Source organism: Myodes glareolus, chromosome 7 (genome assembly GCF_982192425.1).
Source record: "Myodes glareolus chromosome 7, mMyoGla1.1, whole genome shotgun sequence".
Classification (NCBI taxonomy): Eukaryota; Metazoa; Chordata; class Mammalia; order Rodentia; family Cricetidae; genus Myodes; species Myodes glareolus.
The window spans coordinates 49,773,744-49,789,941 of NC_142032.1; the positions used below are offsets into that span (position 1 = coordinate 49,773,744).

Consider the following 16,198-nt stretch of genomic DNA (forward strand, 5'->3'; position numbering starts at 1 on the left):
AGAGACCCACATTGGAACACTGGACTTAAATCCCTAGGTCCAAACGAGAAGCAGAAGAAGGGAGAACGTGAGCAAGGAAGGCAGGATCAGAGGGAACCTTCATGCGACGATGGATGGAGATTGAGACAGAGACCCACATTGGAGCACTGGACTGAGCCCCCAAAGTCCAAATGAGGAGCAGAAGGAGGAAGAACATGAACAAGGAAGGCAGAACCGTGAGGAGTGCGTTCATCCACTGATACAAGGGGACTGATCTAATGAGAGCTCACCATGGCCAGCTGGACTGGGACTGAACGAGCACGTGATCAAACCGAATTCCATGAATGTGGCTGGCACTGGGACTGTCTGAGAAGCCATTGATAATGGCACTGGGACTTGTTTCCTCTGCATGTACTGGCGTTTTGGGATCCTAGTCTGTTTGGATGCTCACCTTCCTAGACCTGGAGGGAGGGGGGAGGAACTTGAACTTCCCACAGGGCAGGAAACCCTGACTGCTCTTAGAGCTGGAGAGGGAGGAGGAGAGGGAGTGGGAGGAGTGGGAGAGTATTGGGAGGAGGGGCGGAAGTGGAAACTTTTATAAATTAATAAAATAAAATAAAATAAAATAAATGAACTCAGAGATAATAGAAAAAAAAAGACAAGAATTCTGTTTTACCCCAGGATAACAGTTGAAAATAGAACTAAGAACTAACTTGTTACAATATACAAACCTAGCTTAGGTGATGCATTTTTCTTTACAGATTTCCTTCTTTTATTGTATAAATATAAATATTTTGCTTTCACATATGTATGTATATCACATGTGAGTGATGCTTGTTGAGATCAAAAGAGGGTGTCAGATTCCATATAACCACGTGGGTGCCTGGATCCAAATCCCAGTCCTCTGCAAGAACAGCAAGTGCTCTTAACCACTGAGTGATCTCTCCAGCCCTCGGGAAATGTTGTTTTGATGTTTATAACAAAGTATCAAGCCGTTTTTTGTGTATCAACATGATCTTACATTGATAATACTTTTCATCAGTTGCTTCTAAATCCTACAAACAAGACGTAAGAAATAATGAAGCGATAAAGTGTGCTTGCAGTTCAAATCAGTCATACTGATGGAGGAACTATGGTGCTAAGTAAAACAAAAGCGTGGATAAAAATGAAAGTGTTCCATCTGTACCTTTAGTTACATTCTCCATGGCTTATTACTATACGTTTGTGTATTTCCCTTCTTGAAAGTTTTATAACATTCTGTAATTTTTGTAGACTTTTGTGAATTATCCTTTAGGCAGGGTATTGGTTGACATCAGTATAATTCATTTCTATTTTTCATGATGGGAATAGGCGGTGGCATCAACCATCCAGTCAGACACATGCTAGGAATGCAACACGTGTAGAGATCCAGGCATATTTACTCTATATTGCAACTTACCTCCTCCTGGGGTCGAATAACAACAGTGTTAAAATCAGGCCACTTGTCCACCAGAGCCTTGAGCTTGAATGGGTTTCCCTGATTCATGTGGAAGACAGTCCCATAAACCTAAGTATTACAAGTCAGCAGAAATGTCATCATATTACAAAGAGATAGGAAGATGCGGCATATTTGACTAGAACAATGATCATTCCTATGAAAATATGAAAATTTGTTGGAAAGATGTACTAGATGAATTTTTCAAATGGTTCCTAGTGTACAGTTGCTTGTTCTAACAAAAGTGTCTTTTAAAAATTGAGATAAAATATAAAAAATGATGTGATTTACTAATAAACTCATTAACTCTCTTCATGTACAATCTAATAAAAATTTGTTTATGGATATAAGATTTATTTCTTTTCACGTGCAGACAAATTTTATGAAGCTGAGACATTGCAGAAATGGTTTCCATTCATGGCAAGTGGTTTTTTTTACTATGCCTAGAAGAATTTTGTAATTGCTGCATTAATATTCATACTATGTCATTTTTAGATCTGCATCATCTAGATGTTGATATGTGTTTCATATCAACTATTTCTCATCTAAGTTAAGATTTAGCCAGGGTTAGTGATACATGTCTGTTAAGTCAGATAATAGGGAGGCTGAGGCGCTCAGGTTGAAAATTCAAGGACTGCCTGGAATAAACAGGGAGTCCCAGGTCAACTTATAAAAATTGGGTTTCCATGTCATTAGTATATTTTATGTCAGACAATTTTACCTCATCTCTTCTGAGAATATATATAGGCCAAATCCTAGTTCACTAAAAATTTCCATAGTGAGTTATGTCAAACATAAAAAGAGAGCTAGAAGTTCTTATACATTAAATCATTTTCTCATTGAAATAATATATGCTACAGAGGCATCTGGTGATACATATTTTAACAGATTTTATACTTTAAAAAAGCTTCCTCTCATGGGAATGCAAGCTTGTACAGGCCCTTTGTATGTCAGTGTGGCAATTTCTCAGAAAATTAGGAAACAACTTATCTCAAGACTCAGTAATAAAGCTTTAGATTATGTATCCAAAGGATGCTCAATACTGCCACAAGGACATGTGCCCAGCCCACAGATCACAATCCAGAGAACCTAGACAACAATGAGGACACTAAGAGAGATTTACATAGATCTAATCTACATGGGAAGTAGAAAAAGACAAGATCTCCTGAGTAAATTGGAATCATGGGGACCATGGGGGAGGATAAGGGGGGAAGGGGAGAGGCAGGAAGAGGAACAGAGAAAATGTAGAACTCAATAAAAATAAATTTAAAAAACATCCTGATAGTAGCCACAAAAAAAATCTTCCCCTGCTAGAGCCATGTTGGGGATACAACTAAATCAAATTTTAAATAAGATCAAAATCCTTATTACTTAATTTCTTATGATTTCAACTAAATAGTGATTTGTCATTTAAGACTCAGGAAAATTATTTATTCTCCACTGGCAATTAAACCTAGAACCTTGCACAGGTTAGGCAAACACTATTGTTGATGTATATCTTCCACATTCTTTCAAGTTTTTATTTTGTGACTGAGTCTCACAAAAATTTTGAATTGTCCTTTGAGAGTAAACAGTGACATTTGTTTTTGGCTATGGGGAGCAGCAATTTGCCTTTTTAATGTTGTGCAGTTGACATTATTGAGACTTCTTTATGCTCTGGTAGTATAAGCATAGGTGAAAGGAGTGTCATGGTGCCAGTTTTCTCTAAGAAAACATTCTACTCTCACCTTTAAGGTCTCAGGCAAGTGCTTCCTCAGGGAGTTCTCCAGAACCTGGAGCATCTGAGAACCCTGTAAGTAGAACATCTCTTCTGATACCTAAGATGAAAAGATCAGCGACAATAGCAAGTCAGGAGTGGGAATATCTTTACCATGTGTCCAGACTACCTCTAAAATAAGGAGTCACAGACATATAAACATCAGGAATTTATTTCTCACAGGACTGGTAAATCCATGCTCAAGACATTGGCATGTTTCTTGTCCTGTAGAACTCTGTTTTCTGTTAGATACACCCTCTAGCTGTGCCTTCTTGGGATGGAAAAAGTAGGTTTGCTCTCAGGAGCTTAACCTATGAAGGCATTCAAAACATCTGAAAAGGTAGCACAGAACCATTCCGAAGGGCCTCCAGCTCCTTCTATAACCCATCATTTTGGCAAGACCTTCCAACATAGGACCCTTAAAGAGATGCAAAGATTTAGATCATAGCAATGCTAAACCAGTAGGATCTGGATCTACACAAGACTTTCCTCATATCTTCTTTTTAGGACATATGATTTCATGGTCATATCCAGTTTCTTCACTGCTGAAGGTATGTATCAACTGTATGAGTTCCCTGGTAGAATTGTAGAATTTTTGTGGATATATATGTATGTATATATATAAAATCTTACCATCTGTAAATTGTAAATCTTACAATCTTACCTTGACTTTTTCCTTTCTAACTTGTATTTTCCTTGATTTTATTCAGTTGTTATTGCACTAGCTAGATCTCCTAGTACTCTATTGAATTTTTATTGCGAGTGTGGACAACCTTGTCTTGTTCGAATTTACTAGAATTGTGTTTAGTTTTTCACTATTTAATTTGAGTTTGGATACAAGTTTGCTGTAAGTTGCCTTTATTATATTGAGGTATATTTCTTGTATCCCTATGCTCTCCAAGACGTTAATCATGAAGGAGCTTTGAATTTTCTTAAAAGGCTTTTTTTTGGTAGGGGACATCTGATGAGATAATCGTAAGATTTTTTTTGACATCAGTTTGTTTATATGTGGGACTACATTGATTGAATTTTAGATGCAAAGCAGTCCATTCATCTCTGGGGTGAAACCTACTTGGGTATGATGGATAATATTTTTGATGTGTTCTTAGATTTGGTTTGCATTCTAAAAAGTAGTTTAACATCTGTTCTCATAAAGGAAATTAGTCTGTAATTCTCATTCTTTGTTGAATCATTGTGTGGTTTGGATATTAGGGTGACTGTGCCCTCATAAAATGCATTTGGCAATGTTCCATCTGTTTCTATTGTGAAATAATTTGATGACTATTGGCATTAGCTTGTCTTTGTATGTTTGGTAGATTTCTATGCTCAAAACATCTGACTGTGGGCATTTTTTTGGATTGGGAGACTTTAATTTAGAGGTTAGAGGTCTATTTAAGTTTATGCCCCTTTTCGTTTTTTTATTAGAAACTGTTGTTCATGAAATACATTTTGATCTTCTTTCCTTCTGCCCCAACCCCAATTTCTTCCAGGTCCTCCCCACCTCCTTACCCACTCAATTTTATGTTCTCTGTCTCTGTCTCTCTCTCTTTCTCTCTCAAATATAAACCAGCTCAATTTTATGTTCTGTCTCTGTCTCTCTCTCTTTCTCTCTCAAATATAAACCAAACATGAATGAAAAATAAACAAAAATGAAAAAGCACAGCATGAAACAAAAAATGAAACTAATAGAAAAAGTGGCAAAATAACAATAAAAATGGCAAAAAAGAAAAAAAAAGTTTCAAATAAAGGTTTTTTGTGTGTAGTTAGTATACACAGTGACACCTCCTTTTAGAATACTTCTGACAGAGGCTTTTTCCAAAAAGAGTCATTTTCCAAAAGCTATCTCCTTGATTGTAGGTGGGAACCTGTGCTCACAGTGTTTTCCTATCTCATGGTGGGACCCCATCGGATCTGAATCTATGAAAGTTTTGGTTTGCTGTCATAGTCTCTGTGGGTTCACGAATACATTAGATCCATTTTGTCTGAAAGACACCATCGCCTTGGCGTCATCAATCCTCTCTGACTATTATGATCTTTTAGCCTTCTCTTTAGACTTCTCTGAGTCTTGAAGGGGGTGTTGATGAATATAAGAGGGTATAAGAGGGATAATAGGGAGGGGAGAAGAGAAAAATGTAGAGCTCAATTAAAAATAATAAAAAGAAATAAAAAAGAAAATGTCTTATTTATGAAAAAGACCTCCAAAATCATCCTCAGCACATTGTCTAGTTTTGGATCTCTGGGCTAATTCCCATTTACTAGATGAAGAACTTTCTATGATATGAGTTGAGAGAGTACTGATCTATGGGTATAGCAGTATGTCATTACAAATAATTTTATTTCTATGTTCCTTTAGTAGAAAATACAATATGTTTTCTTCAAGGTCATGGTCTATCCAAACTTGGGTTCTTGGCCATAGTATATCCATCAGGCATGTGCTACATTTCACAGAGAAGACCTTAAAGGTGATTTGACAAAGTGGTCGGTTACTCCTATAACATTTGTGCCATTATTGCACTGGTATGTCTTGTAGGTAGGTCGCTGTTTTATGTCACATGGTTTGTGGCAAGGAAATGTTAATGACTGCCTTTCTCTTCCAGTGTTGTGCAAAGTATCTCCCAGTAACATGGACACTATTCAGAAGTGTGGAAGTTCTAGTCCAGCAACAGCTTAACGTCTCTATTCTCAATGCTATAAGTAAGTGTTGGTCTTAGCATTAGGGCCTTAACATTAGATTACAGAGAGGAACCAATTAATTTAGCAATAGTCTGTGATATTTGGGGATTCCATGGGACCCCTTGGCCATTAAGTCAAAAAGATGCTAAGTGATCCAGGCTCAGGAGGTTTAATTTCATGGCTTATGATATCTAGTTGGGGCTCTGTCTCCCATATTATTTAGAGACTCCGTTTAAATTAATTTCATATACATGTATATTTTAAGAAGCTTCTACATCAGTAAATTTCTGTTTTTCAAGCAACATTTAGCACTCCTTGTCTTGCTCTTTTCTTACCATTCTTTTATTGTCTGTAGTTTCTATATAGTATTCTTTTCCTCATTTATGGTAATGTTAATACATGCGTTTTATTTGTATTTCTTGGTAACATTAGAGTAGAGATATTCAAATTGGACTCTATAGTATTTTGACCAAGATAATTCAGTCTTTGTTTTTGAAGACAATCGTGTATACTGTTGATCATATAACAAAATCCACAAATTTTTAGTAGATGCTAGTAACAACACTTTATCTATTGGTAAAAAGCAGTGAAAAGGTTTCTTACATTTCTTCTAATGTCCTGAAGCATAACAAAATAGTAGGGGGCTAATATTCCTATAGGCAACTGTTTTTTTCTCTGGAAACATTTCTCTGAAACTGTCATAGACACAAAAGGCAAAGTAAATTTGATACAAAACCATAGGCATTGTTATAATGTCAGCAAATTGGATAGCATGAGAATGCTTGAGAAAGAGTGCTGAGGAGTTCCATCCAGACTGGTGAGTCTGTGCTATTCAGGGCAGACTGTCCTGGTAGAGAGCACAGTCCCCCTGCCCAGCTTCTACTGCAGGGTCTTCTGTATTCCACTTGGCCCTGCCCTGACCCCACGGTCGCTTTTTTGTCTCCTGTGTCCTTGGAATACTAGATGTCCCTATTTCAGTGCTGAGGTGTTCCATCCAGAGGGTGCTGAGGAATACCATCTATAGGGACAGGAACAGTTCCTGCTCCTGCACTGAAGAGATCCACCCAGAGAGTCAGTCACAGCAAAAACTGAACCAAGACACCAAGACACTCCTGGCTCCATTTGAAGGAAGAGATGGGCAGGCGCCAAAGAAAAAATTCTTTCAACAACCTGAAAGGCAACATGACATCACCAGAATCCAGGGACCACGAAACTAGGAGAATTGAACACCCTACTCCAGAAGAAATAGAAGAAATCGACTCTAAGAGGGACTATATGAAAATATAAGAGAAACTTAAACAGGGGGTGAAAAATCTGCCATAAAGAAATGAAGATAACAAACAAAAAAGTAGATGAAATGAATAAATCTCTCAAAGATACCCAAAAAAATAAGAGATCCAAGAAAAAGCAATCAAACAGGTAAGGAAAACAGTTCAAGACTTGAAAAATGAAATGGAGGTAATGAAGAAAACACAAACCAAGGTAAGGCTGAATATGGAAAATCTGGGCAAACAAATAGGAACTGCAGAGACAAGTATTACCACGAGAATACAAAAGATAGAAGAAAGAATCTCAGACACTGAAGATACTGTAGAGGAAATAAACTCACTGATTAAAGAACAAAACAAATCCAACAAATTCTTAACACAAAACATCCAGGAAATCCGGGACACCATGAAAAAGCCAAACCTAAGAATAATAGGTGTAGAAGAAGGAAAAGATTTACAGCTCAAAGGCCCAGAAAATATATACACCAAAATTATTGAAGAAAACTTTCCCAACGAAAAAAAGAAGAATATTCCTATGAAGGTACAAGAAGCATACAGAACACCAAATAGACTGGATCAAAAAAAAAAAAAACCTCCCTCAGGACCCAGCAATTCCACTTTTGGGAATATACCCAAGAGATGTCCTATCATACTACAAAAGTATTTGTTCAACTATGTTCATAGCTGCACTATTTGTAATAGCCAGAACCTGGAAACAACCTAGGTGCCCCTCAATAGAAGAATGGTTAAAGAAGGTGTGGAACATATATACATTAGAGTTTTACTCAGCGGTAAAGAACAATGACATCTTGAATTTTGCATGCAAATGGATGGAAATAGAAAACGCTTTACTGAGTGAGGTAACCCAGACCCAAAAAGAAGAATATGGTATGTACTCACTCATAAGTGGATTCTAGCCATAGTTAAAGGTCTTTGGGTCTATAATTTGTGATCCTAGAGAAGCTAGATAAAAAGGTGAACCTGAAGAAAATTTATATAGTAGAAGACTGGAAATAATCAAACTGAGGGCTGAAATCAACAAAATAGAAACACAGAAAACAATCCAAAGAACCAATGAAACAAAAAGCTGATTTCTAGAGAAAATCAACAAGATTGATAAACCCCTATCCAAACTAATCAAACGGCAGAGAGAGAACATGCAAATTAACAAGATCAGAAATGAAAAGGGGGACATAACCACAGACACAGAGGAAATTCAGAGAATCGTTAGATCTTACTACAAAAGCTTGTATGCCCCAAAATTGGAAAACATGGAAGAAATGGACACTTTTTTATATAAATACAATTTTCCAAAATTAAGTGAAGACCAGGTGAGCAGTTTAAATAGACCTGTAAGTTGAAAGGAAATAGAAGCTGTCATCAGAAGCCTCCCTACCAAAAAAAGCCCTGGCCCAGATGGTTTCAATGCAGAATTCTATCAGATCTTCCAAGTAGAGTTAATACCTATACTCCTTAATGAGTTTCACAAAATAGAAACAGAAGAGTCATTGTCTAACTCCTTTTATGAAGTTACAGTCACCCTGATACCCAAACCACATAAAGACTTAACCAAGAAAGCGAATTACAGACCAATCTCCCTCATGAACATTGATGCAAAAATTCTCAATAAAATACTGGCAAACAGAATCCAAGAACACATCCAAAAAAATTATCCATTACGATCAAGTAGGCTTCATCCCAGAGAGGCAGGGCTGGTACAACATACGAAAATCTATCAGCGTAATCCATCATATAAATAAACTGAAGAAAAAAAACCATATGATCATTTCATTAGATGCTGAAAAAGCATTTGACAAAATTCAACACCCCTTTATGATAAAGGTCTTGGAGAGATCAGGGATACAAGGTTCATTCCTAAATATAATAAAGGCAATATACAGCAAGCTGACAGCTAACATTAAATTAAATGGAGAGAAACTCAAAGCCATCCCACTAAAATCTGGAACAAGACAAGGCTGTCCACTCTCTCCAGACCTCTTCAATATAGTGTTTGAAGTTCTAGCAATAGCAATAAGGCAGCATAAAGAGATCAAGGGGATTCAAATTGGAAAGAAAGAAGTCAAACTTTCATTATTTGCAGATGATATGATAGTATACAAAAGCGACCCCAAATATTCTACCAAAGAACTCCTACAGCTGATCAACACCTTTAGTACTGTGGCAGGATACAAGATCAACTCCAAAAATTTAGTTGTCCTCCTATACATAAAGAACAAAGATACAGAGAAGGAAATCAGAGAAACATCATCTTTCACAATAGCCACAAATAGCATAAAATATCTTGGGGTAACTGTAACCAAGGAAGTGAAAGATCTGTTTGACAAGAACGTTAAGGTTTTGAAGAAAGAAATTGAAGAGGATACCAGAAAATGGAAAAATCTCCAATGCTCTTGGATTGGGAGGATTAACATAGTAAAAATGGCAATTTTACCAAAAGCAGTCTATAGATTCAATGCAATCCCCATCAAAATCCCAGCAAAATTTTTCACAGACCTTAAGAGAACAACAATCAAGTTTATATGGAAAAACAAAAAAACCCAGGATTGTCAAAACAATCCTATACAATAAAAGTACTTCTGGAGGCATTACCATTCCTGACTTCAAATTCTATTACAGAGCTACAGTAATGAAAACTGCTTGGTATTGGCACAAAAACAGAGATGTTGACGAATGGAATTGAATTGAAGATGCAGATCTTAATCCACAAACCTATGAACACCTGATTTTCGACAAAGGAGCTAAAACTATACAATGGAAGAAAGAAAGCATCTTTAACAAATGGTGCTGGCATAACTAGATGTCAACCTGTAGAAGAATGAAAATAGATACATATTTATCACCATGCACAAAACTCAAGTCCAAATGGATTAAAGACCTCAACATTAATCTGACCACATAGAACCTCATAGAAGAGAAAGTGGGAAGTAGTCTACAAGACATGGGCACAGGAGAGCACTTCCTAGGTAGAACCCCAGTAGCACAGACAATAAGAGCAACAATGAATAAGTGGGACCTCCTGAAACTGAGAAGCTTCTGTAAAACAAACGACACTGTCACTAAAACCAAAAGGCAACTTACTGATTAGGAAAAGATCTTCACCAATCCCTCATCAGACAAAGGTCTGATCTCTAAAATATAGAAAGAACTCAAGAAACTAGACACTAAAACTATAATTAACCCAATTAAAAAATGGGGTACTGAACTGAACAGAGAATTCTCCACAGAAGTTCAAATGGCCAAAAGACACTTAAGCTCAACTTCCTTAGCAATCAGGAAAATGCAAATCAAAACCACTTTGAGATACCATCTTATACCTGTCAAAATAGCTAAACTCAAAAACACCAATGATAACCTATGCTGGAGAGGATGTGGAGAGAGGGGAACACTCATCCATTGGTGGGAATGCAAACTTGTGCTGCTACTGTGGAAATCAGTGTGGCGGTTTCTCAGGAAACTGGAAGTCAACCCCCCTCAGGACCCAGCAATTCCATTCTTGGGAATATACCCAAGAGATGCCTTATCATACTACAAAAGCATTTGTTCAACTATGTTCATAGCAGCACTATCTGTAATAGCCAGAACCTAAAAACAACCTAGGTGCCCCTCAATAGAAGAATGGTTAAAGAAGGTATGGAACATATACACATTAGAGTTTTACTCAGCAGTAAAAAACAATGACATCTTGAATTTTGCATGCAAATGGATGGAAATAGAAAACACTTTACTGAGTGAGGTATCCCAGACCCAAAAAGAGGAATATAGTATATACTCACTCATAAGTGAATTCTAGCCATAATTTAAGGACTTCGAGCCTATAATTTGTGATTCTAGAGAAGCTAAATAAGAAGGTGAACCTAAAGAAAATCATATAGTTATCCTCCTGGATATTGGAAGTAGACAAGATTTCCAGGCAAAACTTGGGTGCATGAGGGTGGGAGGTGGATGTAAGGGGAGATCGGTAGAGAGAGGGGAGAAGGGGAGGATTGGGGAAAACTTGGGGGAATGTGATGGGTGGGATGGAGGAAGGATGGATATGGGAGTAGGAAAGTAAATATCTTAATTAAGGGAGCCATTTTAGTGTTTGCTAGGGGCTTTTCTGTAGAGGGGTTCCCAGGTCCAAGAATAGGTCCCCAGATTGTTCCTTCGGCAGCAGAGAAGAGGGTGCAGTGCCTGAACTGGCCTTGTCCCATAGCCACACTGATGAATATCTTGCATATCACCATAGAACCTTCATCTGGCGATAAATGGAGATAAAGACAGAGACCCACATTGGAGTACTGGACTTATCTCCCAAGGTCCAAATGAGGAGCAGAAGGAGGGAGAACATGAAGGATGTCAGGATCACGAGGATTGTGTCTACCACTGAGACATTGGGACTTACCTAATGGGAGCTCACCAAGGCCAGCTGGACTGGGAGTGTTGGAGCATGTGATCAAAATTGACACTCTGAATGTGGCTGGCAGTGAAGGCTGACTGAGAAGCCTAGGACAATGGCACTGGATTTTTATTCTACTTCATGGACTGATTTTGTGGGAGCCTGGTTTGTTTGGATGCCTACCTTTATAGACCTGGATGGAGGGGGGAGGACCTTGGACTTCCCACGGGGCCGGGAACCCTGACTGTTCTTAAGGATAGAGAGGGAGAGGGAGATGGGGAGGGGGAGGGAAAAGGAAGAGGGGGAGGAGGTGAAAATTTTTCATAAATAAAAATAAATAAATTTTCAATAAATAAATTAATTAATTAAAAAAAAGAATATTTGAGAAATATGGAGAAACATACACAGACAAATAACAAATAATACTGTGCAATGGCAACACAAGTGATGTCCAGTTAAAGGAGCAGATTGCAGTCTGAAGAGGCTTTAGGAATGGGAACTCTTAGCATTGTTAGTGGATATAATTCATTGTGGTCTTTGGGGTCTTCAGACAGAGTTTTTACTTTATTGAAAATATATGCAGAACTAGTCTGAGATAATGAATCCAAAGAATAGATTTTATAAAACTTTAAGGAATGGAACAAAAATTCAGTGATTTTATCCAAACTATAATGAGATTGTATAATCATAAGGTCATGGTCTGTCACTACTCAAAGTAACAATTAATATAAAAACTATTATACATATGTAGAAGTGGAGACGTATTAAATTAAAAGGATGAAACATAAAATAAAGTAGTGCACAGACTTTGGTTAGTTATGCATGAGTTTATGTACATTTCACATGCATTAATCATCAGAATATGGAAGAATACAAAAAATAAGATAAAAATAAAAATTTTAGAAATAGCTCAACACATGAGCAATATAGATCAAATCTTTTAGGTTAGCTTTCTTTTTAAATAATATCGATTAGCAGTGAAAGCACTTTATGTTCTTCATATTTCTCATCATATTACATCATACATTTGTCTGAGACATTTTACTCTCCTGGTAAGTATCCAATGAAAAACAAAAAGAATTAAAGACATTATCATCTGCCCAGCATCTCTGTGTCATTGGAACTGAATAACAGTTGCTGGAGCATAATACTTCTTTGCAAATTTTGCTAACGAAATGTACTGCCAAGCTTTCACAATATCTCCACAGTTTTTATCTGTTTGGAATGGAAACCTGCCATAGATCTTTCAAGAATTTTGACATCAACAAACACACCTAACTGGATAGAAAAAGTCCAAAAGGCCTCAAAACTGCACAAAGAACTACAGTCCGGGGAAGAAATCTGGGAAATGAAGAGGTTTCCTTCCCCAAGGAAACCATTTCATTATTCAGTGTCAAATCAGTCATAAAATACATGTGCAGCTACAATTTTACAGAACAGGTTAGTCATATTTAGAAATTTATATGTACATAAATTTTACCTACAGTAAAAATTAGTTCAAAAAGAGATCATGAAATTGAAAGGGAACAGGGATGGGTATATAGGAAATTTGGAGGTAGGAAAAGGGAGAAATTGTGTAATCAAATTATAATCTGAAAATGAAAATTAAAGATTTTTTCCTATGGTACATATTAGTAGGTATATGCACTTCTCAAGTTGAATAAACTACCCCTTTTCACTGGATAAGCACCCACAAAAAAGATCAATATTTCCTTTCTAAAACCAACGTTTGATTTTTCCCACCTTGTATAAAAGAAAGGACAGGGAATCACCACTCTTCAGTGATAAATCCTTACCTATAAATCTGCATCCACACAGGAAGCCTCCTCAGAACAAATAACAAGCAGCAGATCTTTTCGGAAATGCTCGCATTCACAGTGTTTTAGTGAATGTTTTACAAAAATATTTAGACTGAGGATGTACTCTGGACCTTGATTTTCATTGAAAAGTAGGAAAACAAAACTCTGGCTGTCTTGAGAGTCCGAAGATTGCTGTATCTTCACAGATGTGTGCCCAGGAAGATGACTATGCAGATCTGAGATTCCGATTGTGTATGCCCTCTCAGCTTTTTATACATCATTTCTTTGACCCACAGGAAAACAGCTGACTAGGACTAGACAGAATCTGTGATTGTCTAGAAAATATCTCTCCTCATTGCCTGATGTGGAATTTCCCTCTGTATGCTGCAAACATGTTTATTAATCTCTGTTTACATTTCTACCCTTCCCAGTTTCCTGTTGCAGTAACAAGAGGGAATCCAGAAGTATTGGGTGAAATTAGTTCTGAAAAAATTAGAGTTTCTTATCTGTACACTGTGGGACACTGGCCCAGATATAAACCATTTCTTGTACCAGAGTGGAGGTGTGGGAATAAATGAGGTACAGGTCACATGACAATATCAGGAGGGAGTCTCAGGGTTCATTCAAATCCTGAAGGTTACCCATATTTATTATCCAAACAGTTTTTATATCAAATCATAAACTGAGAGGGAAATTCATTAACATTCTATTTCCTAGGTAGCAGGGGAAATGATCTAGGTCACGCCCATAGCTGTGATCCTTGCCAATCCATTCCCCTGCTCCTGCTCATTTTCTCACATAGACTGAAAAACACCTCTTCCCCGAGTGACCTCCTAAATTACAATAGAAGGAGCAGAACGACATTATCACATGCTGACCACTTGCTTAGGGTGGCATCAGGTTGTCTCACTATCAAAAGGCTAGGTGACCACTGTAGCTACCAAGGTTTTTCCCTTCTCCTGGCGATTCGCAGGGCCGTGTGACCTCTGGCTCCCTGGAGACTCTGCACTAGCTCTGGCTTGAGGGGATAACTTAGCAAGAACCTGGTTCTCTTTGTTATGGTGATTCCACTTGTATTCAAGGTCTTAGCAATGGGCCCATAGCCTGGCTCCCCAGCTGACCCTGCCCAAGGGGCCGGGAAGCTTTAATCTTCTCCTCCTGCTCCTGGATGGGAGGAGGCCTTGCATTTTCGATCCTTCTAGCCCACTGGTATATATACCGGTCTTGAGTTTAATAAAGTTGCCATTTACTTTGGTAAATGAGCAAAGGTCTCTTTTGTGTGTGTCTCTTTTTCAACCCTCAGGACAATCGTCCATTCTTGTGGGCTCGAGTTCGGGAAAGAGCGCAGCCTGAACCGGGTGTGGGTATCCATTGGAAAGTGCAGACTCTTACAACCACCTCTGTGTGGGAGTTGCAAATCATGCCTTTCAGGTCCACAGAATTCTGACTGCCATACAATGTAGGAATATGGGCCTGTATAAACCTGCCCCTACATTTTATCCCTTGTATTAATTTTAGTAAAACCTGTGCCTCTTCAACAGGACAGATGATTGCATATGCTTTAGGAAAAGACTCTTACATTTACCCACACTTACGCATCATCAGAAACAAGCATTCTAATCATACAAGTTTCAGTCTTAGGCATCTGGGGAGAAGAAGCTTCAAACCCATCTCTGACTGCCCACCTCTGTGAAACAAAACAGATTAAGGGAGAGAAATACCTTTGGGTTCTCTGTCATAGAAATGACCAGACCCTAAATTTATCCATTATATCACCGATTCCAAACTATGACAGCATCAGGGTGCTGCAATAGTCTCTGTGGAGCCCAGGGAGCAAAGTCTACACCAGATTGTTCAGATTCCCAGATAAGCTTGCTCTTAAAGTGCACTGCCAGATAAGTTCTTTTGTAAAGACTGAAGTAAGTTTCTACCTCTTCAAATCTACAAAAGGCAAAAGAAGACTGTAAAATCAAGGACAATCAAGGAACCATCAAAATGCATCAACGGGTACCCAAAATAAAGTGTTAGTGACTCATAACTAGAGTGAGATGCATAAGATCCCAGACAAGAAATTTGAAATATCTGCTTTAAAGATGTTCAAAGAGTTTTCTAAATGTTTATTGTTTAATAAAACTTAAAATAAGGTAGAAATACAATAATTGACCCAACATAAAAATAAATATTTATTTACATATTGAAATAAAAACTTTTAAAAAATTAAGTGAATCCTGAATCTGAAACACAATAAATAAAATTGAAAACATAATGGAGAACATTGACAGTAGAATAGATCAAGTCAAAGAAATAGTCCATGCTCTTGAAGATGGGACATTCGAAAATATCAATTTAAAGAACAAAATAAAAGATAAATAAAATAGATCAAAGAAACAGTTTTTGTTTTGAATTATTTTGTTTGAGGGACTGAATTATAAGCTCAAATGGTTCATGACATTGGAATTTTGTTGCTCCCACTTTGCCTTTCAGAGATAAACGATTCATCATAAGGTTCCTCCCCAGACTTTTGCATTTTAATCTTTAACTTCAAAGCCTCCAGAAATATGGGACAAAAATTTCTGTTAATTATAAGTTACTATTTTTGACATTCTGCTATAATGGTGCAGATTGAGACAAAGTGTATTTTCAACAAACTCTGCTATCAGAATTGAGTATCCATACACAAATAATATAAATGTCAAATACAAACTGCAACCATATATCCCACAAACCAATCTCTATGCAAACATTTTTTAAAAGCATTGTATTTTTATTTTTGCTGCTTTTCATTGAAAAAATTTCCAGATATTTTTATAACATTTTTCCCTACTTCTATTCTTTCTGAATTCTCCATACCTA

At 37.3% G+C, this 16,198-nt stretch overlaps 1 protein-coding gene across 2 annotated transcripts in view; it reads right to left on the reverse strand.

The window, feature by feature from the left end:
• Positions 1 to 13,495, reverse strand: part of LOC125397994 (glycine N-acyltransferase-like protein Keg1) — a 28,204-nt gene extending 14,709 nt beyond the window's left edge. Inside the window, exons 1-3 of one of the 2 annotated variants that reach the window (XM_048430550.3) lie at positions 13,343 to 13,495; positions 3,181 to 3,270; positions 1,418 to 1,525 (exon numbers count right to left, since the gene is read on the reverse strand). In XM_048430550.3, coding sequence (XP_048286507.3) covers positions 1,418 to 1,525; positions 3,181 to 3,258 — 186 coding nt within the window. In that variant the 5' untranslated portion in view covers positions 3,259 to 3,270; positions 13,343 to 13,495. Of the gene's footprint in view, positions 1 to 1,417; positions 1,526 to 3,180; positions 3,271 to 11,552; positions 11,676 to 13,342 lie in introns of those variants that run through there. The other variant, XM_085693653.2, reaches the window with a different exon arrangement.
• Between the last annotated feature and the right edge of the window lie 2,703 nt (positions 13,496 to 16,198).